Genomic DNA, 21,399 nt, shown 5'->3' on the forward strand with positions numbered 1-21,399 from the left:
GATTTATGAAGAAAGAAAATAATATTAAAAGTGTCCAATTTAATGTGAAAGTAATAGATTTGTACATAAATGTACACTATGTCATATATCTTTGATAATGTTTCAGATGGTATTGTTACTAACGAAGTTAATAAGCTTATCTATATAGGTAGGTGTAAGCTGGCTAAAAAACTTACCTGGTGTATAATTATCGATGGTTCAAAGCCTAAAAGGAGGGATACATCAAGTAGGGTTTTGCAGGGTTCTCCCTTGGATATGGTGCTATTCAATATTTTCTTTAATGAGTTGGATGGTGGTTTAGAAATCATGGCTTTGGGATGTTTAGACAACACCAATTGTACAGGGGCTACCTGAAAAAAATTCAACTGCTATTCAAGAGACAGGAGCAAATTATTATGTTTAGACAGGAAGAACGAGGCATGTTTTCCTCTGAATGAGGAACTACTGGCTTGATGCACCCTGCTGAAAGGTCTTCAATTTAGTAATGCAGATCATGGAAAAATAAGTGAACAATGCCACATTGTTGTAAAAATCCAAACACCATGCAGAAAATTGTAAGGTATGTGAAATATTTCTTTTGTTCTACCTATTGGTCACTAGCAGAGTTTCACCTGTGTCAAGTTTTGCACTTGAAAAACGATGTGGACTGACTAGAGAAAGAACAGAGGATAGTGGTAATTGTGGTATGTGTATAAACTTATAGAAAAGATGCATGAAAAAGGATTATCCTAACATGATGTATTCAGAGAGAATAAAAATAGTAAGTTCTTTTTGTCTGTTATTAATGAGATAATACTGCAATGAAAGATAACTATGTCAGGCCATCAGAAAAAACTTTTTACAAAAGAAAGAGTACTGAAATAGTGGAATATATTGTCTAGATATACATGGGATTGCACTGCTAGTGGTCTTTAAGAACAGTCTGTAAAGATAAGACCGTTATGTACAGTCTTATTACAGGAAGATAACTAGAGGACATCTTGAGTTCCTTTCTAGGCCTTGAACTTTATGAAATCAGCTTTATAAAGTACATGCTGTGTTTCAGATTGAGGAAGTACTTAAAATAATAACTCTGGCTTTGAGTCACCTTTTTCTAGACTGTCATATGACCAGTATTTTTATCCAATATTTTAAACATTAATTTTTAAAACCATGAATTAGTTTTGGCACTGTATATATAAGGGATGTAGCTATAAAACCCAGACAGATATATTTATAGTGACTTTTTTTTTCTTTATCCCTGAATCAAATGTGTTGTGTTACAGGACATGAAGAAATTTGAAGTTGAGTTGAGAGTCCTGCAGGCTGCTCTGGAGCAAGCCCAAGCTACACTGACCTCTCCAGAGCTCGGGCACTTGAGCTTGAAAGAGCAACTTTCTCACAGACAGGTAAAAAGCCAGGACCTCAAAGTCAGCATTTGAGTAGTGTGAACTTACCCAAAGAGTAATGAATGCTGGTGAGATCAATTGTCAAGTTGTTATTTTTGGTCTCAGACTCAGGACAAGAAAAATAACCCAATTTACAGCTTTCTAAATTGCTTAGGAAATGTTTCCTGCTGCAAGCCAATACAGAGATTTAACTGTCAGTCTGCCAGTGAAAACTACATGTCAACAGGTCCACTTTAGGGTTAAAATCTGCAAAAGAACATGTGGATGAAAGATAAATTTGTAGAACTTTCCCTTTTGATTAAAATACGCAGTCTTTATTCTAGGGACTTGCACCCAAACTTCCGAATACGGCATTGAAGAGTGTAAGCGAAACACATCACCCACCACAAGAATAAAGGAATGTGGAGTTTACACTGTGGTTTGGGTATATTCTTTGTCCTGGCTCCATCAGGTCTCTTAGTATGCCTTCCTTTTGTACAGCAAGGGGCTGTAGCCCCTGCCCACCTGTTTCACCAGACCAGAGAGAGGGTCTCAGAGAGTGCCTGGCAGGCATGCAGCCCTCAGGGTACCTCTGGGTGCTGACTGCACAATAAAGACACCTTTTGCCAGCAGTATGGGGCCTGACAGAGGAGAGGCCTCACCAGTGATGTCTGATAAATAGGTCATAATACCAAATCTCTCATTAGATTATCCACCATGTGTCATGAAGGCACAGAAATGAAGAGCAAACCATGCTTCTCTCGTCAGTATGCACTTCAGACCCACTTAGCTATGTTTCTGCATATGGTATAGGGGGAGACAACCAGTCTCACTGTTTGCCTCATACGTTGTATACCTGTTGAACTGAAAATCTTTTTCCAACGTGCTAAGGGCATTTTTATCAACTTTGCCTTTTTCCTTTTTTTTTTTAAATTGTTTTTCTGGCTGTGAATATATTAAATGCCCCCCCTCCCGAAGATAAAAAGAATGCTAATGAAATCTCCAGTCATTGCACTTAGACCCGTCTCATGCATATGAACAGACAGCTTGAATGGACATTGTGAATGCAATAGAGACTATTAACAAAGGCATCCAGGGCATGATTATTCAAAGAAAAAGATTTCAGTGTAGCTGTGTTTGTTTCTGTTTGATTGCCTTTTGAATTCTAAGCAACGTTTTTAGCCATGGCTTGTATTTTCAAAGGAAGTCTGTGAACACAATGGGATTCATTGCTGGTTTGAAAATGTGCTTCTGTGTCTCAGCAGGGTACTCCGCTCAGATTTTAACATTAAAATATGTGTATACATAGGTGACTCCTATGCTCCTTTGATTTGTGGATTTTGTAAAGATATTTTTCTGAAATGCATTAACAGAATTATTTTTGTACTTAGACACTTAGAAATAGGTACTACTATGCTTTTTAGTTAATTATGTTTATTCATATTATATGGGCTTTTTGCTTAACTAATATTTGAAATAATGTTCAGTTCAGAATGAGCAACTCTAGACAAAGTGTGTCCTGATTATATTAAATTTGGAAAACAGATAATCAAATCTGTTTGTTTTAGTGATTGAACTCATAATTTTTTTTTTTCTGCATGAAATGCTCTGAGAGTTCTGCAGAACTGACATTGTGGCACTGACTTTGTTTCTAGCATCTGTTGTCTGAAATGGAGTCACTGAAGCCGAAAGTTCAGGCAGTACAAATCTGTCAGAGTGCCCTGAGGATTCCTGAAGAGGTGGTCACCGGCCTGCCCATGTGCCACAGTGCCCTCCGACTCCAGGAGGAGGCCAGCCGCCTGCAGCACACTGCCATTCAGCAGTGCAACATCATGCAGGCGAGTGTAACTCCATCCCATAAATATCACTGCATAACTTGAACAGTGCCATACAAATTGTGATGAAAACAGAGAATTTCATATCTCTGTGCATTCCTCTTTTCCGTGTAGTGCCATTGGGAAGTTCCCCACTAAGTTTCAGACTCTGTGTTTTTGGGGGTTTTAACATTCATGATCATGTTAATTGTTGATTTAAGCATCAGACTCTCATCTGTGTTCTCTCCTTGATTTTGCTATGCTTTTGTAATACTGTTAGGATTAACTAGACAAACAACTAATATAAAATTTTATGCAGGTTAATTTTATATATAATCAGTTAATTATATTAATATATCATTATAACACCAATTGCTTATAATGACTGCATAAAAAACTATTGAGTTAATTAAATATCTTTCTAGGATTTTTTTTTTCCTCTTTATTTAAAAGTTTTATATATTTACTTTCTGATTTTGGAGTCATTCAGCACATACTAATTACACATTTTCAAGTTTTGCTAAATGCAAGAAAACTAGGTTTTGTTTGATTGTTTGAATTCATAATTAAACATGTAAAAGGTATTTCCAAAGAAGAGAATAAGCTTTTCTTTACTGCTGTTTAGTGATAGAAAAATACATAGTGAGCTAAGGTACACCTACAGAGTTTCAAGCTAGATTTCAGAAGAAACTTTCGATCATTAAGGATACTTAATGATACTTAAGTCCAAGGAAGGATACAATGTCACACTAAAAAAAGTTTTTAAAACAGGTTAGACAGACTGCCAGTGAATCTAAGATATAAAGAACTGATACTGCAGTGGTAGGATAATGGTCTGAATCAGTCTTCAAATTCCTCTGCCAGTTGTATTTCAGTAAAATCTAACTTTTTCATATAGTCTTTCCACTTCATAAATAGAGACTTGAGGTGAAAAAGCAGATGAAAATGCTTTATAGTAAAACTGTGAGACTAAGCAATGCTATCTTTGGTGGGTATGTTTGGTGCACATACTTGTTGGAAGCAGTTCTAGCTCCTTATATTGGATATCTGGAACATGTTATGTTAACTCTTTTTTTGGAAGTAGTTAAATAAATGAACCCATTGAATTCATTGCAATTCACAATAGTTCTGAATGGACTTCTTCATGACTGTGTTCCTGCTTTGCTTATCCAAATGTGACTGCCAGATAGATGTTAAGTTTGCTCCACTTCAGAAGGAAGTTCAGTCATGCTTGGACTAAGTACATATTTATTTTCATGTTGATGCTCAATTTTTTTTTTTTCTCCTTCTCTAGGAAGCAGTGGTTCAGTATGAGCAATATGAGCAAGAAATGAAACATTTACACCAAATGATAGAGAGTGCCCATCGTGAGATTCAAGACAAGCCAATAGCAACCAGCAACATCCAGGAACTTCAGGTCCAGATTTCACATAATGAGGTAGGAGAGCCAAAATGCAAAAATGTGGGATCAGTGGCAGCTCATTGACTCAAAAAATTTTCATAAACAATGGTCATAAATTAGCTGAGTAGCTTTTCAGATTTGCTCAAGGCTAGTTGAAGAGATAAACTTAATACCAGATAGGAAACTCATGCTATTGGTACAGTGTGGAGTATTCATTTGTTTATTCAGTTAGATGTGCCCTAATCTCCAGGCAACATTATGACAAATGAAAGCATTGCATAATTAAGGGACAGTTAACATATAAGTACTTGACTGAGGAGTGTCCCAGAAGTCAATGCTGAGCAGTTAGTCAGGTGATCATGCTAGTTCAGTGATCCTCAAATATATATATATATAAATAAATATATATATGTATATCATTTCCATCCCAATAACTTCTCTAAAAGAACACCAAGGGACTTGAAAAACAGGAAAGCCACGGTAAATTTGGAGGAAGACTGCAATGTTCACTCCAAAGGCTTCTAGTAAAGTATTTGTTGGGAAGAATTTCGTCCTGTGGAGTTAAAGTTTCTGCCCTCAAACTCACAGATCATCAGTCCTCAAATGATTCTGTATAGTCTCTGTGCAGCCTTCTTTTGCTGGCATGGAAGCTCCTGAGCCCCTTTCCCCCTCTCCTATCTGTTGTGTATTTCTTGGGATAGAAAATATACCACTGATCTCTTTGTGTTACTTTTGGCACCAGGTGGCACCATTTCTTTACCTCTGAATTAAAGCTCTCTGTGTTATTATGTAATATAATTTAGTGTCATATGTGGTGCTCATTTTCTATCCAGTTGTTACAAAAGTTACTTAGTATAAATGCAGAGCAGTTTGCTTAAACACTTCTGGGGTTTTTAGTACTGAATTACTAATGCTACTATTCTCTATTCAAATGCTCTGGGACAGCACGTGTAGGAGAGTGACTTCAGTGATATGGGGTAATATTGCTGGAGGAAGGAATGATGCTGCAGGGAGGAAGGAATTAAAAATGGGTCAGCTCAAAGTTTCATCTGCATTTGAACAAGTTGAGTAGCTAGGAATTCTTCTAATGTGTGAAGACAGCAGCTTTACTCTATTGCACATGTTGGGATCAACCAGAGTGGACAGGTTTCGTACTTGCAAGCTTTCCAAATTTAAGTGTAAGGAGTTTTGAAAGACTGAGACATGCATATTTTTGGCTCGTATTTTGTCTGTAAAATATGTGTGGAAAAGCATAGCATAAAGGGGATATATTGAACGCTATATTATTATACTACAAAAGGTAAGTCTGTCAAGATCCTTGGCATGTGTGTTATTATTTTACGAAAACATCAGTTATCAGATTCCCTTTTGAAGCCTGCATGAATGAGAACTTAAAGAGGCCTTTGTAGTAGATATATTTAGAATTAAAATAAGAGGAAGACAGTAGAAGGAAAGTACACCCTCATTTGTAGGAAGCTTGTATTACCATGCATGTATGTAAATAATTATATTCTGGAACTTTACTGAACTGCGTTTCTTTAGACTTTCAGGTAAGAATGTGGGCAAGTATCTCCATACATGTGAATTAATTTAATGGGTAATACAGTCCCTCACAGGACATTGCTTTTATAAGTTGCTTTATTTTTTTCACAATCTCAGTTTGGCTTCCTTTTCTGTGTTTTCAGTTGACAGAGGTATGTTAGATACTCAGTGCATTGGACATTAATGCCACAAATGTTACTGCATCTTAGTAATATTGATGAAGCTGAGTATATTGAATGTCAGTAATTTCCTATTGAGGCCCAGAGATGTCATTCATTGAGCATTAGTGAATGACAGGTACTTGCTGAACAGAGCACATTAACATTATGGCTTGGCTTGATTGTAGTTTGGTTTTCAACTGATTTTGCTGGTGTTTTATACTCAAGACTTTGCTTAATCTCCACTGTAAGCCTTGGAGCTCCAAGAGATCTCCTCTTGTTGCCAGCACAACAGTGACCAGGTACCATTGAAATCCAGGCAGTAAAATGTCATCCTCAGTCTTTGTGCTACTTCCATTTCTAACGCTGTATGTCTCGCTATGACTGTTCTGTACTGTGGTTTCCTTAAAATGTTATACAACCAAAAAACTTCTGATTTTACCAGCCTGAAGCAGTAATCATATTTACCTATTAGAAGATATTGTAATTATTTATTATTATACCTACTATATCTTGCAAGTTCTGTTTTTCACTGAAAACTTGTTGAAGAAATAAAAGCAGATATAAAAATGAAGCAGAAATACATATATTTGAATGAATAATCACTGATTTAGCAGGCAAGCTTATACAAATGTTGTTTTCACTTTATAGATCAAAATTCTATGATGTTACTGAGCCTCTAGGGAGACAGGAACAATAGCTTTGGCAGAAATGTGAAAATCTTCCACCTTTTTTTATTTTATTAATTGAAAGCTTTGAAACTGGTCACTGAACTGGGAAGCAGTCCAGGGGAGGAAAGGAGACAAGTCAGTTTCTAAGGCTATTCATTTCCATGTTTCTTCTCTGACTAAACTGAAACTTATAATGGTGTTTGGCCAAGCAGATAGACCATTTCATAGCCATTACAAATAGTGCTTTAGGCCAGATTCCCTAGCTCCTTTTAAAGAAAGGTTAGAACTGTGTGCACCTCAGCTTTTAAGTCTGAAGACTTACACAAAACCAAAACAAGATTAAAATATAGCTTATCCAAACACTGGCAAAAAGCAATCCAGTCTGCATTTAATCTTATTATGTGACTGATTGTTCCTATTGCATCTGATCTTGTTAGACCCTGGGAGTTATTGTTTGAACAATTCATTCTTTCTGGCAAGAGCTGAATGGGGCATTTTTTTACAGTTGTGGTTACCACATGACCTCATTTCCATGGCATGCACTATGCAGAGAAGCTTCATCTTCCTCAGATAAATGGAAATAGAACAGGGAGAAAAAAAAAACAAAACAAAAAAAAAAAAAAAAAAGGACAGGAAGAGGGAGAGACATTCCCTTTTGCTGCAGTCTGAAGCTTACAGACTTTGTCAGGTTCAGGTTGGCTGCAAGCATGAGGTGTCCCTCCCTTCCCTCTGCGATTATCATGCACACAGAGCATTTTGCAGCATTTTTCCGGTTTCACTTCAAAGCTCTCGGCTCTGTGGTTTAGCTGTGCAGCCAGACGCAGCCTGACTTGTTCTCTCCACTATCAACATCCTGCTTGTCAGCTAGTGCGGCGGCTTATGCGGGTTTCTGAGAGGCAGGGCTATGATGTTATTGGCTGGGCTTGGAGGGGAGAGCTTGCCTTCTCCACGGAAGCTGAAATGCTACGGGTCCTGTGGCCTTCATTGGCTGCCTCAGCATTAGGGGAAAAAAATGTTTCCTCAGGAGCTGGCTCAGAAGATCAAAGGATACCAGGAGCAAATTGCTTCTTTAAATTCCAAGTGCAAGATGCTGACAATGAAAGCAAAACATGCCACCATGCTGCTGACAGTGACAGAAGTGGAGGGACTTTCAGAGGGAATGGAAGAGCTGGATTCAGACCTGCTCCCAGCACACCCCACTCATCCTTCTGTGGTTATGGTAAGGAACGCATCGGTCTCGGTACTGTTTATCTGAGCTGCTTGTTTCTGCATCATTGCAAAACTCCTGTGTAGCAAGTTGCTGCAGCTCACATCTGTATTCTGCTTTTGAAATGGCTGGAGTGTGGCAAACCAAGCAACTTGCAGCTTCCCCTTAATGTATTCTGCTTTATATGGGTTTTCAAAACTTGTAGGTAAAGGACAAAGTTATTTAACAGAAAAATAGCAGTGGAAGCTGTCTGTAATAAGATGCAAATATAGTGCTTTTTTGTAGCTGTCAGTGTGGAGAATCAAATGCTAAGAAACTACTGAATTGCAGGAACAAGATAAAATCAGAATAAATATTTCATAATGTTGCAGTGTATAGATTTTACACACCCTATTTTTAAAGTTCTTGTGTTAAAGTCGATGTGATAATTGACAGTGTGCTGCTATATTCTCAGATGAGTCTTGGAAATGAAAGCTAAGTACTGCTATAGGCCTCATTTTTTAATTACTCTGCTTTTGTTTGTTTCTAATTGGGTCTCATTACAAACATACTGCTGATGCTACTGGGATTTTTGTCTGGGTGAAAATAGAGTTTCAGGATTTATCACTGTGTAGCAGCACTGAGGAAGCAATAATATGTTACTACTGGATTTTATAGTTCAAGTCTATTCCTTGTTGTTCTAACCAGGCCTGGATACTGAGGCCAATACTGCATTATTCTGTAGCTCTCCGTAGTATGTCCATATGCAGCAGTGATTGTATTAGAAGACATTTAGACAAACCGTGATTTGTTATTATTGAGTTACCTGCTATACACTTTCTTTTAAACTCATTAGGGTGCAGGAGAGCATGTTCATACTGAAGTATGACAAGTAAATGAGACTATTCATTCAACTAGGTTTTTAAACTGGTAAATGTAAGAGCATGAAATGTGACTAAATAATATTGTCATTCTAGCTATGTGTTGTTTTCCTTGTTTTGACTTCAGTCTAAGTCAAACCTAAGTTGAGGTAACTGATTTTTTTTCCTGTGCTCCGGGGTTGCTTTTCCTGTGACAGATGACTGCTGGTCGCTGTCACACGCTGCTCTCCCCTGTCACTGAGGAGTCTGGGGAGGAGGGAACCAACAGTGAGATTTCTTCTCCACCTGCCTGTCGCTCTCCCTCACCTGTGGCTAATACAGATGCTTCTGTTAACCAGGTACCTCCCTCTTGGCATTCATTCAGCTTTTATCTCAGATATGCATGGTTCCATTCCACAGGTGGTTTATTTAATCCTCTGAAATAATATTTACCTATAGCTCCAAGGAACTGAGGCTTAACCTCTAACTTATCTGAACCTTCAGGTTCAAGTTCAAAATGGATACAGAGATTGAATTCTGAGTTTAAAATGTGCAAATCTGGTGTCACAGCTATTCACTATTTTTAGAAACAAATTTTAAGTGACAAATACAAAGCTTTTCCATTTCACTACTATATTATATTTATAAGCTAATTTTTATTTCTCAGTAGTACTCAATGGAGACTTGCATCCTGAGAAAAACTGCAATTTTGTATTGCTCATAATAAAACATTTCATGTCCATATACATCTATCTTACTGTACCACTAGCATTGTAGCACTGAAGTCATAGTCTGATATCTTCCACTTAATACCATTTCAAATATTAACTTTCATGGGGTTTTTTCATGTATTGTTCATTCTGTACTTTCTGTGACAGTCTATTTTAAATGCTAATGAAGCAGATCAGTGAAGTCATCGAAGTTAGATTTTAAATCAAAACTGAGGGCTCTTGCACTTTACTAAGAACAAGTGTACATCAGCATTGATCAAAATGCAAGCAATGAACCAGCACGTTGAGCATCATGCATGTGAATACACACATAATATGTTAAGCTGTCGAAGTTTAGAAATGAGCCTTAGGAGCAGTCACCACCTCACTGAATTCATGTTGTGGGTTTTGTGGTTGGTTGTTTGGTTTTGCATTTGTAACTGTTTCCAAAATTGACCACTGCACAAAAGGTGACAAAATCTTTAACAGCGTAGTCAAAAAAGTTTATATAATGATTGAGAAGGATTTTTCTAGTATTTTGTCATTTCAGATGATAAATTTCCCAGTAAAGTTTACTTACAACAGAAAGGCAGCTGTATATTTCAACACAAAAGTCTTAGGACAGTGTTAATCAGTGAGAGTTAAAGGACCAAGTGCATCTTGCTTTCTAATAAACAAAACCAATGTCAGTTCATTACATTTCTCCGAAAATGTAAAACAAGGCTAACAGCTCCAGTAACTCAAATAATAAGGAAAACCCAGTGAAGATGCTGTTGCACCATGAGCTGACACCAAAATGCAAGTTTTGGGACCTGTGATTTACCAGGACAAAACTCAATTAAAAGATTATGTCTTTCATTTAACAGATCTTTGAAAGAGATAAAATCAATGATATTATAATATATTAAAAACCTTAGAGATGAAGGTTTCTTAAGTGTGGTTAATGTTGAAATGAACTGCATGTTCAGCGGAAGAACATTCCAAAATACAGTGGTTTACTTACAAAATACTTAGGTTCACACTCACATGAGGTTAAAACTAAAGAAGCTATGAAACTGCCAGTGCTGATCATGATGAATGCCCAGGGACACTTCAGGAAAGAAGGTTGGTTAAAAAAAGTTTCTAGAAATTAGTGAATTAGGAGCTTAAATGTAAGTTAAAAATATTTTGCATTCAGTAAGACTCAGCAAAACTAATTTGGAAATGTTTTGGTTTAAAAAGTAGGCAGTGTTAACAGAAATATTTTTTTGCAGAAAGATCACCTGCAAAGTACCAGAATAACATATGAACAGGAATTCTAGAAAGTGAAGAATTACATTCATGTAGTCTTTGGAAAAAAATGAAAAACTTATGGAGTGGGGGTTGAGTGTTAAGACTGTTTTTAAATGCATCCCTAATAATCTCCCTGAAGTCTTTCATCAGAATTTCCTAGCATCTCTTAATGGTGAAATGTAACTAGTCTGAATTCAGACATCTATGCACTATTTTTACATTACTAACAAGTAATGAAAATATAAAACAAGTGCCAACTGCATATTAGTGGAAATACTAGTTCTATGCATGGAAATAGATTAAAATAAGACCACAAATACAAGTGACAGATCTAGCATTATTGTAAGTTAACAGTTGCACAGGTTGTTTGTTTTATACTAAAACTCCTCTAAAAACAATGGGGTAGAGGGGAACTATAAAGATGTTAACTTTAAAAAGGCTGCGGAATTTCATGTTGTATAATATTTTGACAAGCGGTAACAGTAATTTAATGCAGTTTATTTTGATGTATGACAAAATCAGACATGTCATCTCTGCTGCAGTACTGAATGAGAATCCTTTGGGGCTAAAACCTAAAAAGGATGCAGTTGATTAAAATTTAGCACATTTTTTAAAACTTGTTTTCTATATGCACAATGCAGAGTAATTGAATTTAAAAAACTGAAGTGTTGTTACAAAGCCTTGGAGGCCACATCATGTGATTCAAGTCTTCAGCACTGGGTCACTGTTAAATGTCTTTCTGTCTCCTTGTACACAGCCTACTTAATCATTCTTTCTGCTTCTCTTAAGAAAACTCATCCAGGGTGCAACAGCCCTTGTTAAATGTTTTTTGAAATGTAAACACACCCTTTGCCCCTACATTCTAACAGCAAAGCTTGAGTACTTTTCATTGGCTAATTTTCATAAAAGTGGGCATGAGATGTCAGGGCCTTTATAGGGACAACAAAATCTGTTACTTGTAAGAACATCTGGATTCACACTACTATCATGTGAAAGCTCCACCAAAAAGAAGTTGCCATGTTGTGCACTCCAGAAAGTAGTTGAAAAGATGGGGAAAGGGATTGCTTTTCCCTCTCTGTAAAAGCAAGCCCTTTGTTCTGGAAACCATGATTAAGAAGTCTCAGAAGCACAGCTTGTCTGTTGGCCTTGAAAGAGGACTAGCTAAGGGCTGAAGAGTAGCTGCAGTCAAGGGAAAACGAGATGTTCCTGCACTGGTGCAATTTTTCACTGTGATTTGGAAATATCACTTATAGTCAAACAAATCTGAAATAGCAGTTCGGAATGCTGTGCTAAGCTGTGACCTATTCCTGTTGGCTCCTGAACATCATAACACTTTAATCATTAAATTTGTCAAGTTTCACAATTATTACCTTCAAAGTAGTATCTCATCTGGCACTTCTGAACAGTTTTATGGCAGTGACCTGATTTCTATGCTCTGCTAGAGCTTGTTTGGCTTTGTTCATATATGGCATTAGACAACACATTGAAATGACATAGGGAAATAAAGATTCTGCTCCAAATTTCGATCCTAATTATGCTCTGTGCTCTGGTACTTCCGAATTAGTTTTGTTTAGTAGCTAACTTTTATACACTGCTACAAAATTACAGATTGTTTGAGGTTGGAAGGGACCTCTGGAGGTCGTGTGGTCCATTCGCCTTCCTCAAGCTGGGTCACACACAGCAGGTTGTATGGGATTATATCCAGGTGGCTTTTGAGTATCTCCAAGGATGGAGACTCTACAACTTCTCTGGGCAACCTCTCCCAGTTCTCAGTCACTCTCACAGTAAAAGAGATTTTCCTGATGTTCAGAGGGAACCTCCTGTGTTTCAGTTTGTGCCCACTGTCACTTGTCCTGTCACTAAGCACCACTGGAAGGAGCCTGGTGCTGTCTTCTTTGCACCCTCCCTCCAGGTATAGAATAGAATCAAATCATAGAATCATTTTGGTTGGAAATGACCTTTAAGTTCATCGAGTTCTACTGTTAATGCTTCCAAGTTCACCACTAAACTGTGTCCCCAAGCACTTTTAAACACCTCCAGATGGTATCTCAACCCAGCCTGTTCCATTGCTTTACAACGCTTTCAGTGAAGAAATTTTTCCTAATATCCAGTCTAAACTTCCCTGGCACAACTTGAGGCCATTTCCTCTTGTCCTATCACTTGTTAACTGGGAGAAGAGACTGACACCCTTCTCACTACAACCTCTTTCAGGTAGTTGTAGAGAGTGATAAAGTTTCCTCAACCTCCTTTTCTCCAGACTAAGCATCCCCAGTTTCCCTCAGCTGCTCCTCATAAGACTTGTGCTCTAGACTCTTCACCAGCTTCGTTGCCCTTCTTTGGACACGCTCAAGTAATTCAATGTCCTTTTTGTAGTGAGCGGCCCAAAACTGAGCATAGTATTTGAGGTTCAGCCTCACTAGTGCTGAGTACAGGGGAACGATTGCTTCCCTGGTCCTGCTGGCCACACTCTTTCTGATACAACCCAGGATGCTGTTGCTCTTCTTGGCCACCTGGGCACACTGCTAGCTGATATTCAGCTGGTTGTCAACCAACAACCCCAGGTCCTTTTCTGCTGGGCAGCTTTCCAGCTGTTCTTCCCCAACCCGTGGTGTTGCACAGGGTTGTTGTGACACAAGTGCAGGACCCAGCACTTTGCCTTGTTGACTCATACAATTGGCCTCAGCCCATCACTCCAGCCTGTCCAGATCCCTCTATAGAGCCTTCCTACCCTCAAGAAGATCAACACTCCCACCCAACTTGGTGTCATCTGCAAACTTCTTGAGGGTGCACTCAGTCCCCATATCCAAATCACTGATAAAGATATTAAACAGAACTGGCACTATTCCTGAGCCCTGGGGAACACCACTTGTGACTGGTTGCTAACTGGATTTAACTCCGTTCACCACCACTCTTTGGAAATTCGTATCTATACACATTTATACTCTTATATTTGCAGTACAGTGAATAGTCTGTGGTTTATTTGGTAGACACAGCTCTTTAAGCTGCCAAGCAGAAGGTTTTTTTCCCTCAGTCACATGGCTTGACATGCTGAATTTTCCTCCCCATCATACAGGGTCAGGAAAGAAGAAATTTGAGAGATTTGCAATCACTGGAGGAGGGTTTTCCAAGTACAGTTTCCAATAGATTTCGAGCTATTTTTTATGCAAATATTGTTATAACTCTGAGAGCTGACTGAAAGGATGTTTGATCCAGCCTAACAGAAGTCAGTGAAACATCTCTTAGTGATTTCACTGGTAGCAAAACTGTGTCTCAAAGTTTTCACCAGGGGCGTTTACAAATTCAAAATGATTGAGGAAACTGGATGACAGCTACTGTGTCACGTGGTCTGGAGCATAGTTCACTAAGTGAGGCTACTAAATGAGATGAAGGAAGGTTGCAGGTTTTTTTTACTTTCCAAATAGACGTGGTGGTAACTCTCATACATGGTTTCAGTTTTTAATAATCCTTGTCATCAAGTCTGCTTTCCTGTCTTAAATGTAGATCCTGTGCATATTTCCTTAGTTTTACGTTTTCTGTAGATCTTTTTAGTTGTCATCTGCAATAGTTGAAGAAACCCCCATACGCTAAGTATAGGATTTCTGGTGAAAAACAGTTCCACCCTGAATTTTCAATAGTAATTTGAACACTTGCCTATTTTTCTTCGCACTTTTGGTCCTTTTTCCTACTATTTTTTATAAGTTGTTGAGAGTACTTATTTGTTTGAAGGCTTACTATAAGCTCATGCTTCATACTCTTTCTTACATCATTGACTAGACTTTCAGCGTATTCCTTTTTGGTTCTGTTGCTTTCTCTGTGCCAGGGTTCATTAGAGTGATATTCTTTGCTACCTGCAGTACTATAACCCATTGTCTGTTGTGATGGATTTTCTCCATGTATAGTTGTGATGATGCTTGAACAACATGTCCTACTTCTAGTCTTTCCACATCTGTCCACAGTTGACTCATGTGCCTCCTACCCAATATGAACACAAAATAAATCCATCCACAGTCTTAATCACAGTGAAGCTCAAAACCATACTCAGTGTACTACTATTAAATATTTATTTCATTGCTCAGAGGTTTCCTGGAGGTTTTGGCTTTGTGGATTTTATTTTAATGGACATATGCAATGGGACAGTATGTTGGGGGTATTATGCAGTACCTTTTGTTTTGAAAGTGCAATAATGTGCTTCGTGCTTGTAGGACATTGCTTATTACCAAGCCTTATCTGCTGAACAGTTGCAGACAGAAGCTGCTAAAATTCAACCCAGCACTTCAGCCACCCAGGAATTTTATGAACCAGGCTTAGAATCAGCTGCTAGTGCCAAATTGGATGATTTGCAGCGTTCTTGGGAAACACTGAAAAATGTGGTAAGTTTTCATCTGGAGGGTTCAAAATAATCAGCTAGCTTGTAAGGAATAAAATGCAAAGAACTGGCTCAACTAATATTATTCTCTGCAGTTCTTGGTTTTCAGGTGGTAACAAGAATTGTTAGTTTTGATATTATCTTTGTTCTTTGTTTGAAAGCCTGTACAGGAGGGACCTCCATTAAAAAAAATTAGAAGTCATGAAGGCTGCTTGATAGTTGCCTGCAGAATTATTGGCTGTTGTCAAATTACATTTCTTAATCTATCTAACAGAGAAATCCACTCATGCTGGATGAGTTGGCAAAAAAGGCCCAAGAATCCAGTTTCTCCAAATACTGAGTCAACGCTATTCTACACAGTAGTGCAGCATAATCATTCAGTGATGTATGAAAATGGTCAAAAGTTTTGATCACATGCTATAAATTTTAATTCTTAGCAGAGATACAGCAGCTATTATGGGGTATTAAGAACTAGGTGTCTAGCAAATAGTGCCCATCCACTTGTTTGAGTGCATAAAATCTAAAATAAAGCATAAGAACATGCCTAGGCTTCCCCTGCTTCTTAAAGTCTGTTTTTTTTTCAGTCACAGAACCTAGAATTTGACTGATAATGGTCATTGTCATTTAATATGGGTGTTTTCCTTTATAATTTATGCTTTTGAAAAGTTGTTGCAAGTTTTTTTGTTTTAGTCTCATAAATCTAGGGATGTTTGAAGCAGAAGAAAGAGCAAATCCTGTTTCAGAGGTCATAATTTATACTTTCAATTCCTCTTCAGATCAGTGAAAAACAGCGCACCCTCTATGAAGCTCTTGAGCGTCAACAGAAATATCAGGACACGCTCCAGTCTATATCCACAAAAATGGAGACAACTGAGATCAAACTAAATGAGAGTCTTGAACCAGCTAAAAGTCCAGAGAGCCAAATGGCTGAACATCAGGTAAGAACTTATATGTGAGAAATAGAAGGAGAGCATGCATTACCTGTGTATCTTTAGTTCCCTTTTTTTAGATAGTAACATTCTTCATGGATGGATGCCTCAAAAACATGCATTAGTTGTGTGAACCTTCTGTAGAATAGATCATTAGAGTTTGTCCAATTGAAATTTTCAGCAAAATCTTTTGTCAAAGATTGTGTTCAGTCACACCTACACATACGGTTCTTCATCATTAGTGCTACTAGCAAATATCTGACTATTCATAATGTTTCCAAATTTACTAAGATCATAAGCAATACTGATCCATTGTAAATTGATCTAAATACAAAATTATTGCCTTGTTAAACAAAACAAACAAACCAAAGCACACAAGAAATTCTGTCCTGAGGGAAGTCTTGAGAAATTATGGTCTGAATAATAACAGAATACTTTATCAAGTAAGCAATCTGACATATGTCCCAACTGTAATCATCTAAGCCTTCTGTCTGATAGCTTGAAACTCTCTGGTGGGGCTAGTTCTTATTTCAGCAGGAACTCTGTGACGTAAAAAAGATAACATTTGGCTTTTGTAGAACCATGTGATGTCCTGTGCATCCAATGTGTATATACTATCAGACATGAAAGGGAAGTACCTGCTCTAAGGTATTGGTAATGCAGCATCCTTTTGTAGGTATCTTGCAAACTGACTTGTAGGATAAGTTTTTACACCATGGAGTTAATCTCTAGAAATTTACATATACTGTTGGATGTCCTTTGTCCGGTTAGTAAGTTTTAGTCTGGAAGCTAACTCATGCCTCTGTTTCTCTCTCAAAAATGCATTCACTTACTTTTTCATTATTTTCACCATATCTACTAGAATACCCTGCAGAAAATTTGCTAGAAGAATAAATCTGTGTGTATAATATTTCCAAAATATTTCCTTCTCACAGTGTGTTTGCAATTCAAGATAAGTAATTAAATCCATATTTTGGTTATCAGCTGCATAATCCTAGCTTAAGCATCTAAAAGCAGTACTCAGCCCTTCTGAATTCTGACTCTACTAAACCAGCAGTGAGATATATAGATATATATTGCACTACTCTGTTCCTCATGCTCCCTGGAGACAGTCACCTCGAATTTTATATTAAGCCTCCTGAGATGCTTTCTTCTCACTGATAAATGAAACATAATTTTTCTGCTCTGATTTCTAAATAGGCTTTGATGGATGAGATTTTAATGTTACAAGAGGAAATCACCGAGCTTCAGACATCATTAGCCCAAGAGCTGGTTTCAGAACCACTGGATGGAGAAGCTGGTGATCAGCTGGCATTGCAGTCCACTCTCACAGTCTTGGCAGAACGGATGGCCACAATTCGAATGAAGGCATCAGGAAAGCGACAACTATTAGAGGTACAATAAAAGCCTCTCAGAGTGAGTCTTTTCAATTACATTCCAGATTTTGAGAGACACTTTTGACAGACCTGTACTTTTACCAAAGTCTTTAGTCATTATTGAATGCTGATAAAGTCATTTTCAGTTCTTCTCATTCCTCACAATTCCTTTCACTAATAAATTTTTGTTCTTTTTTAGCAAGCCCCTCATCTTCATGCTAGGTGATAAGTAGCTAGAAGAAACTTGGAAGCACACTGCAGGAGTCATATTTTTATACATATATAAATTAGGGTTTTTCAATATCCACATTGATATTTTCTAAATAGGTTCTCTTGGTATTCCTCGTCCTTCACAGGAGAAGTAATAAAGTGCAGGTATCAAAAGTCATGTTATCTACAGTAAACTTTTGAGGAGTTACCTGTCCAAACTGGGAGACAAGGGGAAAAGCTTAAAAGAAGAAATAACATCTCTTCCAAACTGTTGCATTGTTGTCTATGCTGATCTTCCCAGTGATTTTCTTGCAAACTTTTATCATGGAAGATGCCTGCCTTTATTTCTTTGTCTACCAGCTTTACCAAAAATCCTTTAATACTCAGGTGATTTTTAAAAAGTCCTTTAGATATAGGAATGTTGCTGTGTATATTATACAGGTGAGAAAAGGCAGTCATGCTAAAGTTTGTCTACTTTGAACACTGCAGGGCAGCTTTACTCTTGTACTGCTAAGAACTGCAGCAGTGAATTCACAAACACAGCAGCTGCTGCCTTCATAATTTCCAGCATCAATCAGTTCTGAGAGACTGAGTGAGAATTGGCTCTATGGATCTACCTGGGTCTATGGATCTAGCTGCATTAGTTCTGTGCAGTCACCTGAGACAGTGAACAAGTACTTGGAAACTATCATTGTTGTTGTTTAAAAATTGCAGTAAGTTTTTCCTTCTCAGAAGAAAAATGGGTTTTATGTAAAAATAAGGGGCTGGAAGTAGAATACTGTTTATAGTTTGCACCCCATACAGGATCTTACAAACTTTTTGATAGTACTTAGGAGGAAATGCTAACTAATAATTTCAAGATAAAGCGTAAGTCAAATATACTACTTTTAACTGTGGTTACGATTCTGACAGTTACTTTGATACAATAGCACAAGTATCCCCCAATAATCCTGGCTAAGAAATATGTGTGGTATGAGGACAATATTCAGTAATTTAACCTGTGCACTTTATAAGTCTGATTTCACATAAAATCTTCTCCAGGGCACTATAGGGATGGTAAATGTAGGAATACAGATAGAACATGTAATGGAAACATTTTGCCATTGAGGGTGTGGATTGGTAATATTGTTCTTTCTGTGGACCTAATTTAAATAACTAGAGCTTGAGAACTGTTCAGCTCTGGATTATTTGAGACATTTAACAGATATCATAATTCTTTAAATTATTCTAACATGCTATTATTAATTTCCCCATTAAAATTAAGCATTCAGAAAAGCTGTGCGAACACTTTGCTGTGTGATGGATTTGCCCTGCACACACTGGTCTGAATTTCCTTACAGAAGTGTGGTAGGTTGACCCTGGCCAGCAGCAAAATATCCACCCACACTCCCCTCTCCCATGGGATGGGGAAAAAATAGAAGGCAGGCAGAAGGGCTCATGAAATGAAATAATAGCTTAATAGGCTAAGGAATAATTGTCAGTGCAAGTGATGGAAAATAAGGAATTCATTCACTAATTCCCCATCAGCAGGCACATGTTTAGCCACTTTCCTGGAAAGCAGGATCTCAGCACATGTAGCAGTTGCTTGGGAAGGCAAACACCATCAAATTCCCTCTCCCTCACCCCCATCTTTTCATGAACTTCTCTTGTTGAGTATGATGTCATATGGTATGTAATATCCCTTTGGTCAGTTCAGATCAGCTGCCCTGGCTATGTCATCTCTCAGCCTTTTTCCCACCTCCAGTTTACTGGCCTTTGTGACAGGCAGTTGGAAAGGAAGCCTTAATGCTGTGCATACACTGTTTAGCAGTAGCCAAAACATTGCTATGTTATCAGCACAGTTTTAGCCACAGTTGCAAAGCACAGCACTGTACAGGCTCCAATGAAGTTAACTGCATCCCAGCCAGATCCAGTACAATCTGCTCCCCTTGTTCCATATCATTTACAGCATGCTTAGGTTCCACATTATCTGATACATCTAAGTATCCTCTGACCATCCTGCTCTATCTGTTTCTTATTCTTAAAGTCCCCTCTACTCTCTCCAGAGCTCTGTATCTTTTGTATTGAGGAGCACAGAACTAGTCACAGTACTCCAGGTACGGACTCAACAGTGTCAAGTAGAAGAATAAGATCACCTCCCTCAACCTGCTGGCAACACTCTTCCTAATACAGCCCAGGATACCATTAGCCTTCTTTGCCACAAGAGCCCATTGCTGGCTCATGTTCAACTTGGTGTCCACCAGGACCCTCGGGTCCTTTTTTGCCAAACTGCTTTCCAGCCAGTTGGCCTCCAGCATAAAGTGGTGTCGGGGGTTGTTCATTCCCAGGTGCAGGACTTCCCTTTTTTCAACTTCATGAGTTTGCTGTCAGCCCATTTCTTCAGTCTGTCAGGGTGCATCTGGATGGCAGCACAACCCTCTGGTGTATCAGCCCACTCCTCCCATTTTGTAGTATCAGTAAACTCAGTTATTACTGGCCTCTCACTAGACTTTGTGCCACTGATCACCATCCTCTGGGCCCAGCTGTTCAGCCAGTTTTCAGATTTATCTTGCTAATCGCTCCCTGTCTGTCCAATGGATGGACCAGCTGATGATGGAGACAGGGAGTCTGTGTTGCTGTGATGCTGTTGCTGCAGCAGCCTTTGGAGTTTAATGTCCTTCCACACTCCATGGCACAGGAGTCCTCCCAGAGGCTGGACAGGGTAAACAGCTTTTCAGTCTTCTCTTTACCCACAGTGTCTCACCCAAAGGCCACCAGTATTCTGTTGGACCCTTGAAGTACCCCTCTCGTGCCTCTCTTGAAAGACTAGAAATAAGGCTATCTAACAGCCTTCTGCTGCCAAAAAAGGCAAAGCTGTTCTCCTTTCCCTGTAGTCCACTCCCAGCTCTGTGTCTCCATGCATCTTTGTCCCTAAGCGAACAGTGCTGTGCTAGTTGAGCAAACAGTCAACGTGGGGGGAAACCCCGAGGAGAACAGCAACAGGAGGCAGAAAAGACCTCACCTTTACAAAGCTGTAATAGCAGAGATCTGCTGAAAGAAGTAGAAATAGTGTCCAAACTGAAACAGCATTTCAGTTACCAGAAAAGCATGCTCATCAATTGAAAAATATTTTGTAAAGGTTTCCAACTCATGAAAGAAAGGGCTTATTATGGCTTAAAAATACTATATAGAAGTTGTGAGAGACAGAGAATAATTTTTTTTTTTAAATTACTGTTGTGGTGTATTTCTTTTAAAAAGTAAAATATAATTTGCACCTCTAGGAGAAACTGAATGAGCAACTGGAAGAACAGCGACAAGAGCAGGCTCTTCAAAGGTACCGTTGTGAAGCTGATGAGCTTGACCACTGGCTACTCAATACCCGAGCAACACTGGACTCCACTTTGGTTACTGCTGAGGAACCTATGGACATGGAAGCACAGCTGGTGGACTGTCAGGTAAAATTATCAGTCCTGTAATGTTTAGATGAACAGGATGGACGTGGCTTTATCTGAATGAAAAGACAAGTATGGACCTTAAATGTTAAGACCATTATTGAG

General features: G+C 38.4%; 1 protein-coding gene across 1 annotated transcript in view; it reads left to right on the plus strand.

The window, feature by feature from the left end:
- SYNE1 (spectrin repeat containing nuclear envelope protein 1) overlaps positions 1 to 21,399 on the plus strand; it is a 322,973-nt gene that overhangs the window by 208,516 nt on the left and 93,058 nt on the right. Inside the window, exons 89-97 of the mRNA XM_074896543.1 lie at positions 1,266 to 1,388; positions 3,023 to 3,205; positions 4,476 to 4,619; positions 7,979 to 8,173; positions 9,219 to 9,359; positions 15,185 to 15,352; positions 16,125 to 16,286; positions 17,478 to 17,672; positions 21,124 to 21,297. Of these exons, the coding sequence (XP_074752644.1) occupies positions 1,266 to 1,388; positions 3,023 to 3,205; positions 4,476 to 4,619; positions 7,979 to 8,173; positions 9,219 to 9,359; positions 15,185 to 15,352; positions 16,125 to 16,286; positions 17,478 to 17,672; positions 21,124 to 21,297 (1,485 nt within the window). The remainder of the gene's footprint in view (positions 1 to 1,265; positions 1,389 to 3,022; positions 3,206 to 4,475; positions 4,620 to 7,978; positions 8,174 to 9,218; positions 9,360 to 15,184; positions 15,353 to 16,124; positions 16,287 to 17,477; positions 17,673 to 21,123; positions 21,298 to 21,399) is intronic.

Source organism: Athene noctua, chromosome 1, assembly GCF_965140245.1.
Source record: "Athene noctua chromosome 1, bAthNoc1.hap1.1, whole genome shotgun sequence".
Lineage (NCBI taxonomy): Eukaryota > Metazoa > Chordata > Aves > Strigiformes > Strigidae > Athene > Athene noctua.